Source organism: Archocentrus centrarchus, unplaced genomic scaffold (assembly GCF_007364275.1).
Source record: "Archocentrus centrarchus isolate MPI-CPG fArcCen1 unplaced genomic scaffold, fArcCen1 scaffold_32_ctg1, whole genome shotgun sequence".
In the NCBI taxonomy this organism is placed as follows: domain Eukaryota; kingdom Metazoa; phylum Chordata; class Actinopteri; order Cichliformes; family Cichlidae; genus Archocentrus; species Archocentrus centrarchus.
In genome coordinates, this window is record NW_022060260.1 from 3,086,494 (window position 1) to 3,108,101 (window position 21,608).

The 21,608-nt window shown below is 38.8% G+C and overlaps 2 protein-coding genes across 2 annotated transcripts; one reads left to right on the forward strand and one right to left on the reverse strand.

Moving 5' to 3' along the window:
- cunh16orf87 (chromosome unknown C16orf87 homolog) lies at positions 1-12,394 on the forward strand. Its single transcript, XM_030724168.1, has 4 exons — positions 1-268; positions 7,674-7,773; positions 9,016-9,195; positions 11,385-12,394. The coding sequence occupies exons 1-4, from the start codon at positions 203-205 to the stop codon at positions 11,501-11,503; spliced, it is 465 nt and encodes a 154-aa protein (XP_030580028.1). The 5' UTR covers positions 1-202; the 3' UTR covers positions 11,504-12,394.
- A 2,967-nt stretch (positions 12,395-15,361) lies between these two features.
- Positions 15,362-21,023, reverse strand: LOC115776474 (ubiquitin carboxyl-terminal hydrolase 37-like). The gene is made up of 17 exons (XM_030724192.1): positions 20,913-21,023; positions 20,388-20,443; positions 19,897-20,017; positions 19,755-19,786; positions 19,544-19,604; positions 19,335-19,420; positions 19,002-19,181; positions 18,735-18,803; positions 18,498-18,629; positions 18,276-18,399; positions 18,034-18,185; positions 17,104-17,203; positions 16,903-16,979; positions 16,627-16,735; positions 16,469-16,526; positions 15,999-16,156; positions 15,362-15,906 (listed from the first exon to the last, which is right to left on the reverse strand). The coding sequence occupies exons 1-17, from the start codon at positions 20,937-20,939 to the stop codon at positions 15,901-15,903; spliced, it is 1,548 nt and encodes a 515-aa protein (XP_030580052.1). The 5' UTR covers positions 20,940-21,023; the 3' UTR covers positions 15,362-15,900.
- Between the last annotated feature and the right edge of the window lie 585 nt (positions 21,024-21,608).

The window sequence follows — 21,608 nt, forward strand, 5'->3', positions numbered from 1 at the left end:
CCTAGGTTTACACGTTCAAGAACCCGTACAGAAGTGTGTCCGTTTGTGAACAGTGGGTCGTCGTCCAGCTAACTTGACCCTTAAGTGTTCTCCTGGCATGTTTGTGTTGCTGTGCGCTGGGAAGTACCCGGTGGCGTCCATATACTGACAGAAATCAGGCTGCCGTAAAGCTCTCTGCACGTCGCTGAAAGAAGAAGGGACTATGTCGGCAAATAAAACAAAGAAAGTCAAAATGGCTACTAAATCCTGTCCTGAATGCGACCAACAGGTAACAAAATGCCTCTTTAATTTTCAGAGCATTGTTAGTGATTGATGCCTCATGCGTGCTGCTTGATTTTTATCGACCGTAGCTGCCAGCTGAGGACGGAAACGGTTCGTGTTTAACGACCGGTGGTCAGATCTCTCTGGCCGGCTGGATGGACTCAGAAACACTAATCTTTGTGTCCGTGTCGACACTTCTGTGACTGCAGTGTAAAACAAATAGACGGATATATGATCATTCACACTTTTGTGTTAGTAATTTCATGGTGTTGTGTAACGTAAGGGAGTGGTTCAGAAGTTCATATTAATACAGTAAATGACGTTTTACCATTGAGCATCTTTTATTACAGTACCTCAGATATTTTACCGCTTGTTAAAAAGTGAGTGTTTTGGTTTTGTTGAGCCTCTCTTCTTGGCATTACGGTAAGGCTGCTGGACCCAGGAGATGCAGACACACACAGCAGGTATGCTCCAGGTACACGGCAGGCAGATCAAGCATCTTTGGTCTTCCTGTTCTAATTCTGTGTGTGAACCCACTGAAAAGGATTCATACACACAGAGTGACTACTTTCAGCTGCTCACCACGCAGCTGGTAGCGACCGTGGACTGTATTAGACCGGAGTGGGCTATTTTTCAGCCATCATTGGTGTATATTCCTCATTTGTCGGTGTCTACCCAGAATGCTTTGGGATACATGATTTTTTTTTTTTTAACAAACCATGATGATTTGTGACACTGTCCCTTTTGGATGAGTATGTTAAGACGACACAGCAATTCGCCAGGATTGTATACTGATTGACTCATGTCTAAACAAGGAAAAAGAAATAGACTAATCAACTGGTCTAAAACTAAGAAACACTCGGATATCGAGTTAAATTTTAGGACTGTTTAATGGACGATGTCAGTTGAGCAATCGATAAGAAATACTTTTGTCTCAATTACACAGCAATAATTTCCAGTTTGGAGATTGCAGTTTTTAATAGTTTAACTGCATACATCTGTCCAAAAAACTGAAGCCTTTCACTATATTTACATGCCATATTAAAATCATATATTTTTAAAGAAAACATTTTCTTAAATGCAAAGATAGACAAGTACAGTAATGTCAAATACAATAAGGTGTACATGCAACCTAAACTAAGGTTGGAAGGCTTTCTTACATTAATAGGAAACAAAAAAAAAAAAAAAAGATTTGTGACTGTGCTGTATCTCCTGGATGAGGTAACGTGTGTGTGTGTGTGTGTGTGTGTGTGTGTGTGTGTGTGTGTGTGTGTGTGTGTGTGTGTGTGTGTGTAAGCCTTTAAAGGAGCATGAAGAAAAGCGAGCGTTTCAGCGTTCTCAGAGCTGAGGTTTGACCTGAGCTTTGATGGAACATTTTCTGTTGCACAAAACAGATGTTCTGATGGTGTACACATCCATCCATCCATCCATCCATCCATCCATCCATCCATCCATCCATCCACTTCCACTTAACCTGGTCAGGAATTCATGTTAATTATAATTCAGTGTCCAACCCAACAGTCTGAGGTCAGTAACTCAGATTTTTATTGGCCCGTGTATATTTTTACTGGCTTATGGGGGAAAAGCTTTCATTTTTTAAATATTTTTTTAATATTAATATTAGTACCATATAATTAATGAAAGGAGAAAGAAGAAGATGGTTGGATGGATTTTATTGATATTTTATATTCATCTAAATCTGCAAAATGTTTCTGAAGCCTTGAAATAAATATGGTCTTGTAAACCTCATGCATCCCTTTAGACTCACCCCTACTTGCTGCAGGTATTGCTGCCATACAAAGCAGGACAACTACCATCAGCCTTCAGTAAGCTGTGTAATTTAAGCATGGTATCAAAGTTAACAGTCCATCTGCATATTTTATTTTAACTTCTGTAACTTTACTGTAGATTTTCGCTGTGTAAAACAAACAGCGGTGGATGGATGCTAGAAACATCTCACGACCTTGACCTCAAGTTTCTGAAAATCTTGTGAATGCAGTACCTCGACCGATGTAACCTAGGATGTTTAAATTCACAACCTAGATGTGTTCAAGTTCAAACTTCAGACGTGTTCACTGACTTTACTGTAACAGCACTTCCTCCCAGTTACAAAATCCAAAACAACAAGCATTGGCACCCACTCAGCAGTGCTCTTGTTTATTTTTCTGCACTGAATTTAGGTGAATGAGGACTCTTACTTTGTACAAAGATTTGTACAGGAATGTTGCCACTTGGGGCCCTTATGCAGTTGGTGCATTGTAATATAAAATCTCATCACAAGTTTGTGCAGTCACAAAAACTTCCCCTTTGTACTCACCATCTGATGACAAAATTTAATCACTCTGACCCCAGCAGGCTTGCAGATGTAGAAAATATCATGGTGCACTGAATGGATCATAATCATCACACAACAGTTTGTTCCTCCAAACCATCAATGTTTGGACATCATTCCTACAAGACTGCTCAAAGAGGTCCCACCATTAATTAATGCTTCAATCTGAATTATGATTAATCTATCTTTATTTAAGGGCTACGTACGACCAATAAATATCAAAGTGGCTGTTATTAAACCTCTACTTAAAAAGCCATCACTGACCCAGCTGTCTTAGCTAATTATAGGCCAATCTCCAACCTTCCTTTTCTCTCAAAGACTCTTGAAAGAGTAGTTGTAAAACAGCTAACTGATCATCTGCAGAGGAACAGTTTATTTGAAGAGTTTCAGTCAGGTTTCAGAATTCATCACAGTACAGAAACAGCATTAGTGAAGGTTACAAATGATCTTCTTAGAGCCTCTGACAGTGGACTCATCTCTGTGCTTGTCCTGTTGGACCTCAGTGCAGCTTTTGATACTGCTGACCATAACATTTTATTACAGAGATTAGAGCATACTATAGGTATTAAAGGTACTGCACTGCAGTGGTTTGAATCATATTTAATAGACTCCAGTTTGTTCATGTAAATGGGGAGTCTTCTTCACACACTAAGATCAAGATTCTTTGTCTCCCTTGGGAGAAATTTGTCTTGGTTTAAAAAGAAGAAGAGGGTACCCCTGCACAAAAAAACAAAAACACCATTAAATCAAATAAATACAATAAAAAACAATAAAACAGAATAATTTACATAGAAAATAGAACTGTAAATATAAAACCAATATACAATTTATGAAACTATACAATTTGCCATATGTACTTCTTCATGTTAGCTTGTTGATTAGCTTAATTGATAAGGGTATAAATGAATGTTTGTATCTGTTGTATTTACAAAGAGGAACCCCATACCTCCTTCCTGAATTCAGCAGCACATACTCTGTGTGCAGAACATGGGAGCTGTCAGTCAACATGCTATTTGCCTGTGCAATAATTGCTCGGTCAAAGAGTTCCTGAAGGTTGGAGGGAGTGTGACCCTTAATTATGGAGTTCCACAGGGTTCTCTACTAGAACCAGTTCTGTTTATTATACATGCTTCCCTTAGGCAGTATTATTATTAGAAGGCATTGCATACATTTTCCTTGTTATGCAGATGATACCCAGCTTTTAGACAGATGACGCACACTAATTAGTTAAACTGCAGGAATGTCTTAACCCTTAGGAGATCTTAGGGACATTTTGCGTTTTTTTTTTTTTTTTTAATTTGCCTGCCATTTTGTCTGTGCTGATTGAACATAACTCAAACTTGCCAAAGGTTAATCATTTTCAACAAATTTTAGAACTGTCAAATCAGTTTTTAAAAATAGCCTAAATTAGCTTAGCAATTCAAAAAGTCACACTCGTTATCCTAGGGACACAAAATGTCCCATTCAAAACCATTGAAAATGGCATTTTTGATCACACGTTTATCTTCACATAAACCAATGCAATCTTTTTCATTAAGATTTTATTTTGGACTACTGACTTTGAATTTTTGATTTTTATATTTGTCCACCAGGTGGCGCTACTTTTTTACCATTCAATGCATGCATCAAAATTACACACTTTTTACTGTTTTCTGCAAGGTTTTCTTGCTCCCGAAATAATAAGTGTGTGTCACTATTGATGTTGGATCAATTCAATTCAATTCAATTTTATTTATATAGCGCCAAATCACAACAAACTGTCGCCTCAAGGCGAGGATCATCGTGTATGTGTGTATATGTGTGCACGGGCATGCATGTGCACGTGTGTGTGTGTGTGTGTGTGCCTGTGTGTGTGATGTCCAACTTCAAGTCTTTTCTCTTTGAAGGCCAGATTCTGCTTTATAAACCTAATTCAAGAATAATAAACAATGAGGGACCTTTCAGAGCTTCAAAGAGGCCTCAGCAGCAAGAACCAAAACAAAATTGGACTTTGTTCTGGTTCTCGCTCAGGTAGATTATGCACCTGCACTGCAGCCATGGCTATAAGAATGAACAGTAGTGCAGGATTAGCCCTTTTGGAGATGACAAGATTTTACAGCACATGGCATGGTGTTTACAGGTCAAAAAATGAATCAACTCAAATCTACAAGGTGCTGCTGCAGGCCCCTCTCTCATCAGTAAATGTAGAAGTAAGAAGCAGCGTGAATTTTACATGCAAATATGGGAATTTTACATGCATTTTACATGCAAAGACCACCACAGTTTGTCCATTTGCAGTCTCCGCTTTACCTTAGCTCGACTCTCACAATCACAGACAGACACATAGCTCTACACTCTCCCACCCTGTCTGTCTCTCACTCACCCTGTCTGTCTCTCACTCACCCTGTCTGTCTCTCACTCACCCTGTCTCTCACCGTCTTTCTCTTTTGCTCTATATTTTTACAGCAGTTTTTGAGAAGGTGACATTTTTTGTCCTCAGAACCTCAAGTTTGATTTTTTTTTATTTGTCACTGCAGGAAAAACAAAAAAATGCATGAAAAAACATATTGCTGCCAATCATTTACCATCTCATGGCCTAATAAAAATCAAATATTCCATTCATTTGGTTTCACTTATCCAATTCTGCGTCACAGAGGGTCTGGAGCCTATCCCAGCTGCCATAGGGCGAGAGGGAGGGTACACCCTGCACAGGTCACCAGCCTGTCACAGGGCCAAGACAGAGAGACAGATAACCATTCACATCGATGGGCAATTCAGAATCACTAAATGACTTATCCCTACAAATTGCATGTCTTTGGACTGTGGTAGGAAGCTGGAGTCCCCTAAGAGAACCCACACATACATGTGGATAACATGAAAACTCCACCCAGTAAGGCCCCAGGCAGAAGGTGGATTTGAACCCAGGACCTTCTTATCTTCTTGGTGTGTGCCAACAGTGCTAACATTTGCACCGCCATGTTCTTCTCCTCCGTAAAATGTATTTTATGTAAATTATTTTAGTTATTTGGATGTTTGATTAAAAAAAAACAGTGGCGTATGTAAGAATACTGGCCTTTGAAGGGTTAAAATACCCAAAAATATATGTAATATTTGATATATTTATTTCAAGCTGAAGTAGTTTTAAAAGACTGGATCATTTAAAGTGGAAAAAATATTACTTTATAATATTTTTACAACAGTTTTTGGGTAGAGGACAGTATGTGTCCTTAGGATCACGAATGTAAGTTTTTCACAAAACCTGATACTGTAGAAAAACAAAAAATGCATGAAAAAGAATGTTGATGCCAATCAGTGACTCATCTCAGGGCCTAATAAAAATAATAATCCAATAGTCCCCAAAATACATTTTATGGAAATTATTTGAGTTTTTTAATTTTTGTCCATGAAAAAAAGTGGCACTGTGTAAGTAAATGGGCCTATAAAGGGTTAAAAAATTTCAAAAAGTATATAATATTTGGTATCTATGTGTCAGGCTGAAGTAGTTCTAAAGGACTAGATCATTTAAAGTGGAAAAAAATATTACTTTATAATATTTTTACAGCGGTTTTTAGGAAGAGGACACATTTTGTCCTTAGGATCACGAATGTAAGTTTTTTAAAGGATCTCCCAAGGGTTAATGACATTAAGGCCTGGATGACCTTTAATTTCCTCACATCACATAAATTCACATAGGCCCAGTTTCCCGTACAGGGATTATGTCTAATCCTGGACTAAATACTTTTTCCTATTTTGGTCTTCATTGACTTTTTCCTTTTAGTCTAGGACCATGCTTAATCCATGACTGGGAAACTGGCTGATAGTGTCTAACTGGACACTTATAATCTGGATGGCATTACTTTGGCCTCCAGTAACACTGTGAGAAATCTTGGAGTCATTTTTGACCAGGATATGTCCTTCAATGCACATATTAAACAAATATGTAGGACCGCTTTTTTGCATTTGTGCAATATTTCTAAAATTAGAAACATCCTTTCTCAGAGTGATGCTGAAAAGCTCATTCATGCATTTATTACTTCTAGGCTGGACTATTGTAATTCATTATTATCAGGCTGTCCTAAAAGCTCCCTGAAAAGCCTTCAGCTGATCCAAAATGCTGCAGCTAGAGTACTGACAGGGACTAGAAAGAGAGAGCAGATTTCTCCCATATTAGCTTCTCTTCATTGGCTCCCTGTTAAATCTACAATAGAATATAAAATCCTTCTCCTCACCTACAAGGTCTTGAATAATCAGGCCCCATCTTATCTCAAAGACCTCATAGTACCATATCACCCCAACAGAGCACTTCGCTCTCAGACTGCTGGCTTACTTGTGGTTCCTAGGATACTTAAGAGTAGAATGGGAGGCAGAGCCTTCAGCTTTCAGGCCCCTCTTCTGTGGAACCAGCTCCCAGCTTGGATTCAGGAGACAGACACCCTCTCTATTTTTAAGATTAGGCTCAAAACTTTCCTTTATGATCAAGCTTATAGTTAGGGCTGGATCAGGTGACCCTGAACCTTCCCTTAGTTATGCTGCTATAGGCCTAGTCTGCTGGGGGGTTCCCATGATGCACTGGGTGTTTCTTTTCATTCACCTCTTTTCACTCTGTTTATACTCCACTCTGCATTTAATCCCACTGTTGCCAAGTACTTGCTCAGAGGGGGTTGTTTTAACTGTTGGGTTTTCTCTGTAATTATTGTAGGGTCTTTACCTTAGAATATGAAGCTCCTTGAGGCGACTGTTGTGATTTGGCGGTATATGAATGAAATACAGTTCAATTAATTGAGGATCTCTGTGCACTGATTGCAACCAGACTCTCCGAAAAAAGAAACAGGCATGAATGAGTGACTATCTTAAAATGATAGCATTTATCAGCTCATGATGTTTACTTGGATCAAATCTGATCTGACATTTGCTTTGACCTTTGAGATGCCTAGCTAATCCAGCAACTGTTTTTCCAAACATGGTGGAATCCAAGAGTATGTCTAATTGTCTGCTGCATAGTTTGGTGCAGCTAAAACACAAATCCATCCATGGAGAACTTAGCTTGTGGAAATCATGTGGTGATGTTTTAACACTGTTTCCTGTTTCTCTCTCTCTCTAGATTCCGGTGGCATGCAAGTCCTGCCCATGTGGTTATGTGTTTATTAGCAGGAAACTCCTAAATGCAAAGTTAAATGAGCGCTCTTCTCCAGCTATAGCAGGTAAGCTAGTTGGTGGGCCCAGGTTTCTCAGATATTAGTACACTAATGTTTCATTTCTATTTTTATTATAGACTGTTTCCAAAATCATTGGAAATCTGTACCAAATAAAAAAAATTAAATCCTACATCCAATTTGGAGCCACCAGTTATTTTAACACGCATGTCTCTGGATTGCTTGAAAGAGCTGGAGTATCCAGAGATAACTCATGCAGGCACAGGGAGAACATGTAGTGCAATACATCAGGTAAAAATGTGGAAAGAAAAAACATGAAGATTTTCTACTCTTTCATTTAAAAACATCATACTATAAAAAGAATTACATTTATAACATTTCAACATTTCTGGGGTGTTAATCAGCTGATAAGGTTGTTTATAATTATGGGTGAAATTTAGAATCTTGTGTTTTTCAAAATGCAAAAAAGACCCAGCAGGTCTTTGACAATCTGTTTAAGGTTATGGGGTAGGTTAGGGTTCATTCAGCTGTTTGAAGGAATTTTGCCCATTTGGTACAAGGAAAAGATGTCCGTCCATCCAGCCATCCATTCATCCATTTTCTTCCGCTTATCCTTTTTCAGGGATGTGTGGGTGCTGGAGTCCATCTCAGCTGTCATAGGGCAAGAGGCAAAGTACACCCTGGGCTGGTTACCAGCCTGTCTCAGGGCTAACGCAGAGGGACAGTCATGGAAGGACACAGTCTGCATTCAGCTTTATTTTTGTTTCTGTCAAAAGCTCCCACACCTCTGACAGTCTGTCTCCATTTTCTTTCATTTTCTCCACCCTCCTTTCTGCTCCACCATCGTTATGTTGTTCACATTATGTTCTTCTTCGTTGGTATTGTTGTTATTGGTAGGCGATGGAGGCAATACTGTCCCCATAGCTTCCTGTAATGTATTGCAGTTACAAAATCACATAAGCGGAAGAAAATGGATGGACGGGTTTTAAAATATGATGCTTCAAAGTTAACACTATCCGGGTAGTAATGGCTGCAACCAGAACTTTGAACATTAAACAAAACCCTGTTCTCGGAGGAAGCAATAAACCACTGCTTGTTCATCTGTTCAGTAATTTGTCGTGCCTACTTAAGTTCAACTACTCCTAGTACCAGACCTAGTAGATGTCTAGTGCCTGAGCTCCGGCCCACATTAATGCTGTTACAGTAACAAGGATCTATGAGTGAGTGAACGGCACCAAACTGAACAGATTTTTAAACGTGTTATTTCTTATCCTTTTTTTTCTGCTTTAGACAAGCTGGACTTCAGGCGGAGGAGGACTGAGCGCATTCGCAGAGAGAGAATTGAGTGTCCTCTAACCAATGACATGGAGAACAGGAGAAGACCCCGAGCTAACAGCCAATCAGATCCCATACGGAGAGGAAGGGGTAGACCAAAAACAGTGGGGGTGAAGAAACAGGAAGAGGAGAGAGGTAAAAATAAGTCATACTCTGAGTTGCATTTTAAATTTGGACTGATACTGCGTGTGTGGGGGGGGTGTTTTTCTTTTTTTTTTTCTTTTTTTGTGGTGGTGGTGGTGGTGGTGGGGGGGGGGTGGGCACAGTTAGAGATGTGAACAACTAGATGACTAATCTTCGCTATTGTCACTAGTCTGTACCAGACAGAGCAGTCGGTTAGCCTAATTGTTAAGACAGGAATTTACAGGCACTGGGCATCGATTACAATCTTAAATGTTACGCAGCCATCTGCCACCAGACTTTGTTATAGAAAAATGCCATAACTCTGTTAATCTTGGCCTGATATTTTTATTAGGTCTAATATCGTTAGTTATTTTTGAAGTTTTACAACGTAACCTGATGCGCACCTCCCGAGAAATTCATTTCCTTCCCCCAAGTTTGTACAATGAAGCGAAAAATCTAGAGGGACAAATGTGTTTGCACCATAAAAAAACTGACCACAGCAAAGTTTTGGACCCAGAAGGGGAAAAAAAGTGCCAGCATTTTATGTTTCTGTCAGTCAGCACTGCATGTTTTTAAAAAAAAAAAAAACAGAAAAAAACGTACCTGCACAGGTATAAACACCGTCAACAACATCGGCCACTTACGTAGAGACCCAGCGCTGAAGTCTGAATCGGGGTGAGGAGGGCTGGGCTCCACTGGTCGGGCCTGATGGATGTTTGTTATATTGTATTGTTTTATAATCGTTTTAGATTTTAACTTCTATTCAGATGTAGAACAAAGAGCATCGTACATATTGCGCCACACTTTTAATTTATTAATTTTTCTGATGTTATTTTCTCATATTTTACTGATGCAGAAACATTGTTTGCAGTAACTTGTTTTCATATATTTGACATATTGATTTTTAAGTTTGCTTTTTTCTTTATTTGGAGTGTGAGGTGCAGTGTTCATAATACACAGTTAAGCAGCATTTAGAGTGCGATTTATTATAGATTAATGCAATTAATGGTTTCAAACTTTGTTTAGACAGTTTTTGACACTGTCCATTAAACAGTCCTAAAATTTAACTTGATATTTGAGTGTTTCTTAGTTTTAGTCTAGCCAATTAGTCTAATTTTTTTCCCCCGTTTAGTCACCTAAGAAGTTAGTTGCCTGAAACGTCTCTAGTCACAGTACAGATGGACAGGAAATGTGGGACTACAGAAAATGTGGAAGACACACAGAGCAGGAACTCACAAAATAAACTGACATACAAAAGGTGCAATAATCACATCTATTAAGTTGCAGCTTCCAGTTACAGGGAAACCGGCATTTCCACATGCAGCTTTATCTCTTTGGGAATCACCTCGTTGGTGCAAAATGCAATTTTATGCCTGCCAAATCTTTGGCTTTTTATAGATTCAACTAAAGAAATGGGGACAAATAGCTCAGTAGGTAGAGCAGCTCATCTATTAATCAGAAGGCCGGTGGTTCGGTCCCTGGCTGCACGGGTCTGCATGCCAAAGTTTCCTTGGGAAATATGTTGAACCCCAAGTTGCTCTCCGATGCAACCATGAGTGCGAATGCTAGAAATAAGTGTTTGTATGAATGAGGAATGTTTGTATATAGCACTTTGAGGGCTCAAAGTAGAGAAACTCTATATAGCACAGTATAAGTCCATTTACCATTTAATGATAAAATGCCTAAATGCACTATTTAAAATTGGTTCTTTGCTAAGTTGCCTGTGTTGTAGACACAACATTGGCTCAACCCTTGATCTAAGAAAAGTTTGTTTTTTTTTAATGCTTGAATAATTCAAAGGTCAGTGTTAAGTCGAATGACTTATTTTGTAATAAATGTTTAAAATAAATTTAATTTAAAATAAAAGCTGCACTGAGTGGGCCCTGAGAATATGCTTTTGAATTTTAAATTAAAAAAAAAAAAAATCATCATCCTGTTTTACAAATGGAGCATGTACACAGATTAAGGTCCACATATGTGAACACTGAGAAAATGTATTTTCTCACCAAAACATGTTAAAGTTACAGTTGGCCTCACAGCGCAGGACCAGCTAGGACTGGGCGATTAGCCTGATCATTATTGGTCTGAGATTGGAGACACCTGAGACCATAGTAAATGTGTAAATTTACAGTGTAAATGTTTGTTTTAGTGTCTGTTGCCAAAATCTGTTTTCTCTGATTGTTTTTCGTGTGTATTCGCAGAGAAACAAGAGAAGGAAGTGGATATATATGCGAGTCTCTCTGATGAGAAGGCCTTTGTGTTTTCTGTGGCCTTGGCTGAGATCAACCGCAAGATCCTGGGGCAGAGACTTATCCTATAGATAAAATCCAGGCTGAGAAACTGAGAAACCTCACACAGAGGATGACCAAAGAGAGCAGATCTGTCTGGAGCTGAACTTTGACCCGGCTATATTTCACCTGGATTAGGGGATGAGATTCTTAAAACAGAGAAATCGTAGCTGTTCAGCACCTTGAATGTCGGAGAGAAACGAGGCTGGGTTTATGTGTTGGAATGACAGTTGTTAGAACAACGGATCAGAGGAATGTTCCACCTGCTTTCTACAGTGAAGAAATCAAGGAGAGGACCTGATTATAGAAATACTTTATCATATTCAAAATAAATGAACTTTTATCAAATGAACCCCTTTAGTTTGTGTCACATTATTGGAAAGATGTTTATCTGTTATATAGCCATGTTTCATGTGAATTTCACAATGCCTACAATGTGGATGGACTAAAAACTGCAGTCAACTCAAGCTACTGCTCAAGTCTTATGGAACGACACAGGAAGTCAAATATTTCTGAGGTTGGACTTTTATTCATTAACTCGTGTTCTTTTTGATTGGTCATCGTGGAATGACTATGTCCACAGTGAAGTGTGAATGTCAGTATATTATCAAAGAAGGTATTTAATGACTTTATAAAAATGTATTACAGACAGTTTGGCCCAAACATCTGATGTGTAGTTGTGGCTCAGATATGCTTTGTGATTGTAACTGCTACTGTACTTCCCTATGTGCAGAAACACAAAAAAATCCTCAGTTGAAACCATAACAGCAGAGATGGTGGCAGAAGCAGAACTTTGAGTGGAGAAAATGTTTTTAAAATGTTATTTTGGCACAAAGTCAGCAGACTCTTAAAAAAATAAAAAAATAGATTAAAATGGTGAATCTATACATGTGGTTTTTGTGTCCTGGAGTAAAGTGAATTTGGATAACTCAGTACCTGAATCAGTGCCCAAAGGCACTTGTTCATTTGTCACATTTCTTAAGATGAATTGACAGTTCTGGTGTCCACAGGTTATTTTAATACTGTCACACAGAGCAGTTTGAATTGAACTTAATTGTTTTATTAAAGGGAGAGCCGTGTATTGTGCTCTGGAATAAATATACAGTGAGATCCACATGTTCACGCGTGTGTGTGTGTGTGTGTGTGTGTGTGTGTGTGTACACAATAGAGTGGTTCTGAAATGAAGATTCAATTGACATGTAGAGTCAACTTTTATTCAAGGATTTGACAAGAATAATGAAATTCTTCTGTAATAAGGAGATTGATAAAAAAAAATAGCAAAACCAGCTGGACATCACTGCACAGTCAGCCGGGTTCATTCATTCATGCCTGTACAGTTACTGTCGGTCGTGGTTCGGGTTCCCCTTTTTTACCTTTTTATCCTCAGGGTGGCCCCGGCTCTGGCTGGAAAATTTCCCAATTAAATCCACTTTTTTGAAATAATCCACAAAAATCAAAATAATCCATTTTCCTGAAATAATCCACTGGAATCGAGCAGGATTCGTTCCAAAGTTTTATTTCCACAAAGTGGAAAAGGCAAGAAAGTTAGAAAGCAAGCGCGCGCCTCCCGGGAGTGTACAGCCTTCAGCAGTTAGTCCAGCAAAAAAAGAGAAGCAGCGCAGCCAAAGAAAAAAGCTGCTCCAACGGCGAAAAACGGCAATTATACCCGGTTCGCAGGACTTTCCTCCACCCCAAATTAATATGCATAAGTTGCTTCCCTTTGAAATTTGATCCTCACCCCATCAACTTTTGGACCGCCGTCACCCACTTTAGGACACATGATTAAGGCTGTACCTCACAGGTCTAGCGCTCAGGTCACAACAGTTCAAACAGAGGTCACCAATGATGACCTTTTCTACTCCAACATCCATTAAGATAAGATCACCAGTCCCCCACTTAGCCAGATTTTTATTCCTTCCCCCTTTCTTGGCTGTAAGACTTCAAGGGGCCCACAGAACTTTTTTTTTGACAGCGCACCTGCCAGAAAACCTGACTGATATATGACAAAAGGGTACAAATGTCAAATAAGACAGTGCTTTAAAACACACACACACACACACACACACACACACACACACACACACACACACACACACACACACACACACACACACACACACACACACACACACACAGGTCCTATCCTGACCTCAGTGACCTAAGAACATAAAAACTCTCAACACAGTGGTGTGTGTGCTATTGGCACGTGCCATAAAAAAATGGCGCCTGGTACTTAAGATGAAACCAACAACCCCAGGCACTTCTGTGACAGTACTATAAAATATACATTTAATGAAACTAATAGCACTAAAACAATATCAGTAATGAATAATACAATTAAGTATATCCCCATATTATAATAAATGTAAACAGTGATTAATAGAGTTAAGACCCATTCTAAAACCACACTTTACCACATGTGAATGAATCACTACTAACAAATAGGGAGAGTCCCTTTTTACACAAGTGAGGAATGATTACTGCTAATGGTGGGGGAAAGGGTATAAGCAGCATATGAAGCTGATAAGGACACCTATAGAGAGAGAAAGTACAAACAGTATAAGGGGAGAAAGTTCAAAGAGGGCAAAGAAAGTATAGAGAGTATAGGGGCTGTTCAGGGCAGAATGATACAGGTAATGAATGGAATATATGTATAGTAGCAAGTACCCACTACTACCTTGGGGGAAAAGTATATATGCTGGATAAAAGTAGCAATAAATTTCCAACATTACTTTATTTTCAATATCTGAAGAGATCAACCAAAAATCTATGCGGGACTGTTGGGATCTGTCCTTATTACTCCATGTGTAAAAACTGTTATTCAAATATTTATATCTCCAAATATCAATTAAGCCCATACGGTTGCAAATATGTTCTAATTCGGATGATGTTTGGTTTCTAGGGGGCCACCTATCCATGTTTCCATCCATCACTGTGTTGAAATCTCCTCCCCATAAAATTTTGGCTGAAGGAAATGAAGCCAATATCACGTTAATCTTGTCTTCTATAGTTAAAAATACATTAGAAGTTTGCCGTTTATTATTAAAGCCATATATATTAATGATTATAAACTGTGACTGATCAATATCCACCAGATTTATAATCCATCGACCACTGACATCTGATACTTGCTTTAGAATATTGCCTCTTATTACCTTGTAAAATAGCTACTCCTGCTACCGTACCCACAAACTTGAATTCGTGTCCACGCAGAAGGGAAGAGACGTAGTTGCCTGTGATCAATTCTTCTCTGAGTTTTGCCTTGAGCTTAAAAACATATCTTTGGTTTATTTCAGCTGTAGTGAATTAATCTTGAGTTTGTTCATTAAACTTTGCTAAACCGCTTTCAGTGTGTTTGAGTCCTCTTAGTGAACCATGACACAATAAGTTATTTGAGGCAAATATACTTGTTAAAATCCTACAATTAATGGTTTTCACCCCATGAAGTTATTATTGATCAGTGATGTCTTATCAAAATCCATCAATGGTGCCGGACATGCTTATCAGGTGGTGTGAAATTAGACATTAGCATAATTATATTTGTAATTTCTGGAGAAAATGCAGCAGTATTGCTGTGACTTTGTTTGCTATTTGCTGCTGAAACATTGTGACCAAATAAAGCTGGAGATAGGTAGCTGAGTCTGGTTTGTATATATGAGCAGTTGCAGCAGCTGATAGAGGGAATATTTTCTCTGAAAGGTTGAACTAGAAGGGTTCCAGTGTTCCATGTTACCATTTTTACCTGAGTTGCCCTAACAAGTAAATCCCTTTTTTGAGCAATAAAATGGTTAATTATTAAACTTCTGTGAAATAAACTTAACAGAGATTCATTTCAAGTTTCAGAAAATAATTTTATTTTTGATTATTATTATTATTATAATTATGTGTTATATTATGGTTTTTTTATATACAATTTTTTATATACTTATTTGAATACTTATGTAAAAAAAAAAAAAAAAATCAACTTTTTTTTACATAAGTATTTTTGTTGTTCCCAGAGAGCAAGCCAAACACGGGTCGAGAAAAGAACCATCTCTACTGGTGATGCACTGATTTGGAAATGATTAATTTTACTTTTCTAACGTTATCTTAATAAATTTCTGTTTTGACAAACAAGTTGAACTTAATATCAGTGCAGCACTAGTCTTTTCAGCAGGACGTGGACCCTATCTGGGATTTGAATAATGTCTCTGCTGATGAGATGGTCGCTTCTCTTGACCAGTGAATGTGGGGCGACAGTGGCAAGAAAAAACTCCCTCTTGGAGGAAGAAATCTTGGGAGGAACCAGGCTCTCTGGGAGGAACCCTTCCTCCTAAGGCACGGGGTTACCACCAGTTGTTCCAGGAGTCAGCGACAGAGCGGCTTAGGATGTTCATTCTTCCTCCATCTGTAGCTTGATGACCACTCCTGGTTCCTGGTGCATCCAGTTCTAGACCTGAGATTGAAGACAAAAATCATGTGGTAAATAAGGTGTTGGCATATTTTAAAATTGTTCCACTTCAAAATGTCATGCCACTGCCTTCTTACATGGCGCTTATAAAACAGGATGTACGCCAAGCAGTTCTGTCCCTTGCAAACGGTGGATCCAGTTGTTTCAAAGACATGTTTGTCGTTAAATGTGAGCCACCGATCTGTTGGTTCATATGGACTGTCATCGGGATGGATGGCATTAGAGATGTAGTGTCCTGAAAGGATATGAAAACATATGAATCCAAATGAAAAGCTTTATCAAAGTCCTTCATTAAAAATTAACCTCCCAGCTTTTTTTAAAAGATTAGATGAGTTTGATCTAATCTAAAAAGAAGAAGAAAGAATTACAGCACTGACCAAGACATTCAAAATTAAGCTATTAATAAGGTTACAAGCAAAAAGAGCTTGTAACCGGTTTTTCTCTGAATGCAGTGATGAGTTCTGCAAAAAAACATTTACATTTCACTAAAATCTACAGTATAATTATATCAACACTTCTCTGCCTGTAACAAGTCAGATTTTCTTACCAGTCTGTATGTTTCCATAATGGCTGATGACACTAACAAGACTATAGCAGCCACCACCCTGAGAAGGAACAAAGTAAACGAGAGTTAGTTTCACCACAGTCTCACATCATCGTGACGTTTAAGGTGGTTCTCTGAGATGTTCTGTGTTCTGCTTTTACCTGATTGGATGTCACCATCAAATCCCTCTGCAGCCCGATGGGGTCAGACAGTTTCCTCAGTCTGTATGTTGGAGTGATGCAAAATCTCTTGAGGTGCAAGATGAGGATTCTGGCAAACAAAAAGATACAAAAAAAAAGACAAATGAGTGTCAAACAGAAACAGAAGATGGAAGAAAAGGATTGCTGAAGTATTTGTTGTGAACCCCCGAGGATCAGTGGACCACAGCTGGGAAACTGCTCAGGTCAGGTGATTAGTTCTGATGTGATGTGACTCACTTTGGCAGCGTATCAAAGGACGACTTCAGTCCAGATGTCGACCCTCCGCACCCGCACTTAAACGCCAACTCTTTTTCCTGAAGAACAGCACAGAGACAACAGGCTGCATGTTAGAAACAATCACATTTGCACACACACACTAACAAGACAGGTGTATTAAAATCAGCCATAATGCAACTGCATGGGAACAGGTGATCTTACCTGCAGGGAAGCCTCTAACATGTCCAAAATGGAACCTCCCCCAACGAGGTCCAGAGATAAACTCGTGAACTTCTCCTGGTGTGATGTCTCAGCTCCACAGCTACACATTAAAGAAAAAATACAGGTCAGACACAACATTCAGCCCGCTCGCATGGCAAAATAAAGAAAAAATTGTAAGGACAAGGCAGTCAAATTTATCTGTGTACACAGACAGAGTCCCTTTTTTTCATGATAGCATGACTTTAAAACTAATATATTTTGATAGGAAGCATGCTTTGTGTTTTTGAAGCCTCAAAAGTGGCAAAAAACAACTTTAAAAAAGTGGTGCGTTATATTTTAACACAAACTACAGGATCATTTCCTGACCTAATCAAGTACTTTTATTGCCCAAACCCAACAGAGTAGTTTCTAAGGATAATTAAGGACTAACTGAAGTGCTAAAATCTGTCCCCATGAGACTCTCAGAAGGTGATGTTAGCCACTGCCAGACCCCCCAAATGTGGACGTCTTCAGCATTCACATGTGGAAAAACTATTAATAATAATAATGTAATTGGACGTGAATCATAACACTCAATGAGGAATCTGACCCCCCCCCAAAAAAAAGCACGTCACAATTGCTAGGCCCGAAGATTTCACCAGTAAAATAAGCAGCTATCAGAGTGGCCACTAGAAGAAAAACCCTATAACTGGTAAAAGCAGCCCACAGAGAGCTCTCCACCAGAGTTTCCTGTTGAAAGCACTCCAGCTTTCATTACCTAAAGTTTAGTTCAAAGTTCACCAAGACAAGCATTGGCACCACAAACTAACTAAAATGAGTGCCGGTTATTGGGCCCTACCAAAAATGAACTGGCCCCACACTGACTCCAGCACGGTGAGAAAGAAGTGTATGAGAATATTGTAACTGGCCCTGTCCACTGCACCGGCTTACCGCTTGCATGTTCTCACGTTTTCCATGTGGAAAACAAAATGGTCTTCCACTGGGCAGGTGTAACTTTGGCCCAGGAGCGTTGCCGTCATCTGCAGCTCAGAGGACATCGTTTGGAACTGATCCAGCAGCAGAGTTAGGAACTCGTGAGCATCCTGAAAACACAGAAGCACACGAGTTTTCAAACAGAACATAAACAATCAGAAGTTTGAGCAAAAAACTACATTTCCAACTAGCTGACTCACTTTCTCTCCACTGTCACGGTAATCAGGAGCATACATGGCAAATGTGTTTTTAAAGGCGCACAGGCGGCCGAGTTTCACACTGTAATCTCCTGATTGACGGCAGTCCCTGATGTCAGTAAATCGCCTGTAGAAAGAAAAGCAAAACCAACATTTCTGCTGTTAGACCTGTTGTTTCGTTTTGTTCCTCAGCTTTGTGAGGAAACTTTGAGTGATGGATCATACCTTAAGAGCTCAGCTCTGGGAACTGAACCCCACAAATTTTCTTGACAGCTGATACTGCTCATAAAATCCTGCAGGCTGAGGAGGGTCTGAAGGCAGGAGTTCATATAACAGCTGTTTCCGATGTTTGGAAACCTGACGCACACAAAACACCAAGGTCATCAAGTCAGTATTAACTCATTCATTTTCTCCAGTTTGATTTCCAAAGATGAACTTTGGTTTTTGTGCATGTGCACTTACCCAAAGTAGCTGGTCCTTTGGCCGTCCGGGTTTGATACTTTCTCCGGTTCTGGAGTTTCTGTGTTCCCACTACAAAGAGTTAAAAACACAAACCCACGGTTAGAAAACATGGTGTCAACTGATGAATGTGTTTAGAAGAACTAGCTCCAACACAGTGCTACTTTTGGGGGTTTTAAAGGAAATTTCACCTTTAAGTCAAAAATGTGTTAATGATATTAAAGTTGAACTTTTATAGTGTAAGACTTCTGGAGGTAGTTTTTTTCTTACCTGGTAGCCATGTCGTCCCCTAGCAGCTGTTTCCCAGTTTCCTCCAATATGCGTGCATGCAAGTCTTCATCTGCTGGCAAATTTGCACACAAGATGTTCACCAGTTGAATCAACTTGTATATTCTGTAGTCGGTTCTCAGACTGTTCTCATTGCAGTCGTCAAGGGTACTGCTGGATGTGCTGGAAGAAAGCAGATTATCTCTCTAACATTAGCATTAAACCAGCGAATGGTTATTCTGACCAGCAATCAGCCACAATATTAACACCAATTACTTAAAATTGTGTGCAGTCAACTGGTGATCTGCACCAGTTTGTTGCAGAATTTCACTTTACCTGGTATTAGTTCCACCTGCTGCATGTTTGGGGTCTGTTTGTTTTGATGCCTCACAGTCGGATGCTGGACTGACCCGGTTTTTACTCTGTAGAAAGAAATGAATGGTTCAATAAGGAAAGACAGGGAAATAAATTGTGCTAAAATGCTTTCATTTAGTCCTGATCGAAAGTGATTCTTTAAAAAAAACAAAAAAAAACCCAATACATACCTTGAAGAGTTTAAAAGGCCACCAGGATTGCTTCCTCGTTGACTGCGATGCAGTGGCCTCACTAATTAAAGAGAGAAACAAGTTTAGTTTTACTGAGTTGAATCTTTACTGAGGTTAAATCATTCTAACATGTGGGCAAGTTTTAATTTTCAGAAAATGTGTAAAGAAATATGTAAAAAAGTAAGACTTCATATAGGGAGCAGTTTCTGACCTGGTCTTTGAATCAGCACCGCAGTCCTTCTTCTGTAGAGAAAGAAAAAATTGTTATTAAAAAAGTTTTTTCAAACTAACACGTAAATGTCACAGAGAAAAAAATAAAACAGTCAATAGGATGGCTTTGTGTCAAACCAAACCTGAAACCAACTGAAGAGGTGAGTCGGCCATTTCTTCTTCCTCTTTGTGTTTGTAGTTTCTCCCACCTTTGGTGGTGGGGCTGAAACTGGTGCGGCAGCAGCAGCAGGAGCATCCGGGACACTGATGAAGAAGAAAGAATAAATGTTGTTTTCAACAGTGGATTCATTGTAACAAGGAGGACATCCTGGATATTGCACATAAAAATAATAACTCTCACAGAATCCCCAATTTTGTACCACAAACATCACATATTTTCTACATTTGCACTCGTCTCTAAAGCTATATAAATAATGGACTGCAATATTTATGGTCAACTAAATATTGCAGTGGTGAAAAGGCTGTAAGATTATAATATTACAGACAGGCAAAATGAAATCACTACACAAAAGCTAAAAAGAAAAAGTAATTCTAACTAAACCACTTAACAAACAGTAAAAAAAACCAAGCAGCTGTGACAGCACTGAATTTAAAAAATGATCCATTTCTTTACCTCTGCTGAGACAGGGAAGGTTCCCCTTTGTTTGCCACCTTTTCCTGGATTGATCTCTGTTCAGAAACAAAACAAAACATCAGTAATGGCATAAAACAAACACAACAAAGGTCCATGAAAAGGGTCCAGTTTTGGTCACATAGGGAAAAATCGTTTTCTGTACTATTTGTCATTTTTGCGCTGATCAGTTCTCACATTGTGGCCATGTTCTTGGTTAAAGCAGCAAGATTTATGTCCATCATTTTTCAGTTCCACCCCATCATATATATGTACTGGCCACAGATGAAAAATTTTAAATAAAATAAAAAGAACATTTAATTAGTGCCTGAACTTGCAGTAATTAAATGTTCTTTCATAGCGTACCGACTGGTTGTGTGTTATGCTGATAAAAGCTAAATGCAACTTTCTACAGTTAGCTTTTAGCAAAATTGCAGTTTATAAATAACTTGGCTCCATGAACTGGACTTCAACTTTTGTGATACAAACTCACAGTTACCATTAAAAAGAAAATCTGTCCAAACATACCTTTCTTCGAAAACAGGATCGGAACATGCCTGAATATAATTTGATCGCCTCGGAAAACCTTTCTTCAATCCGAGATTTTCGAGTGAAAAACTGTCATGAGCCGCTTTTATGTTATATAGGCTCAGAATGTGACGTCATAACGAATATTCCTTGGAGGTTGTCATGAAATGGCCTAATTTGCATATTTTGGAATGTATCCGCCTTAAACTGTTTGGCGCTCCTCTCCTAGCAACGCTTTAATTCCAGCCTGTTATGTATTTTAATTGAACACTAGAAAATCTCCGAAGATACTTGACTTGACTTTGAATCTCTGAAGGATAAATAAATAAACAAACAGACAAACTTTCCGTACTGAAAGTGTTGGGAACAAAATATAATTAGCTTGAAAAAAAAAAGAAAGAAAGCTAATTAACGAGACAGGTAGAAAAAAGATGTCATTTTAATGTCAAGGGGATTTATTTTGAAAGTGCAAACAACATTTACAGGCATCCCGTTTTAGTAACCTTCATGATTTGAGCTACAGAGGAAGCCTCTGTAAGCCCCAAGAAGCAGCTTTAATATTCGCGAGTTTTCCTCTTGATAGGTTTTGGTTGGTCTGCTTCTAATGTCGAAATAACATGCAGAAAAATGTTGTTTGTTACCGAGTGTGTTAAAGTTGAATTTTATTATTGAGTGGATTTTATTTTGAAAGAAACA

What these genes read in the sequence shown, in the direction of transcription:
- cunh16orf87 (XM_030724168.1), top strand. Translation starts at nt 203, where the DNA reads ATGTCGGCAAATAAAACAAAGAAAGTCAAAATGGCTACTAAATCCTGT. An exon ending in GTCCTGAATGCGACCAACAG is followed by an intron (nt 269 to 7,673) that starts GTAACAAAATGC and finishes CTCTCTCTCTAG; the next exon opens with ATTCCGGTGGCATGCAAGTC. An exon ending in CTCTTCTCCAGCTATAGCAG is followed by an intron (nt 7,774 to 9,015) that starts GTAAGCTAGTTG and finishes TTTCTGCTTTAG; the next exon opens with ACAAGCTGGACTTCAGGCGG.
- LOC115776474 (XM_030724192.1), bottom strand. Translation starts at nt 20,939, where the DNA reads ATGTTCCGATCCTGTTTTCGAAGAAAG. An exon ending in ACCTCTTCAGTTGGTTTCAG is followed by an intron (nt 19,787 to 19,896) that starts GTTTGGTTTGAC and finishes CTTTCTCTACAG; the next exon opens with AAGAAGGACTGCGGTGCTGA. An exon ending in GGGGACGACATGGCTACCAG is followed by an intron (nt 18,804 to 19,001) that starts GTAAGAAAAAAA and finishes AACTCTTTGTAG; the next exon opens with TGGGAACACAGAAACTCCAG.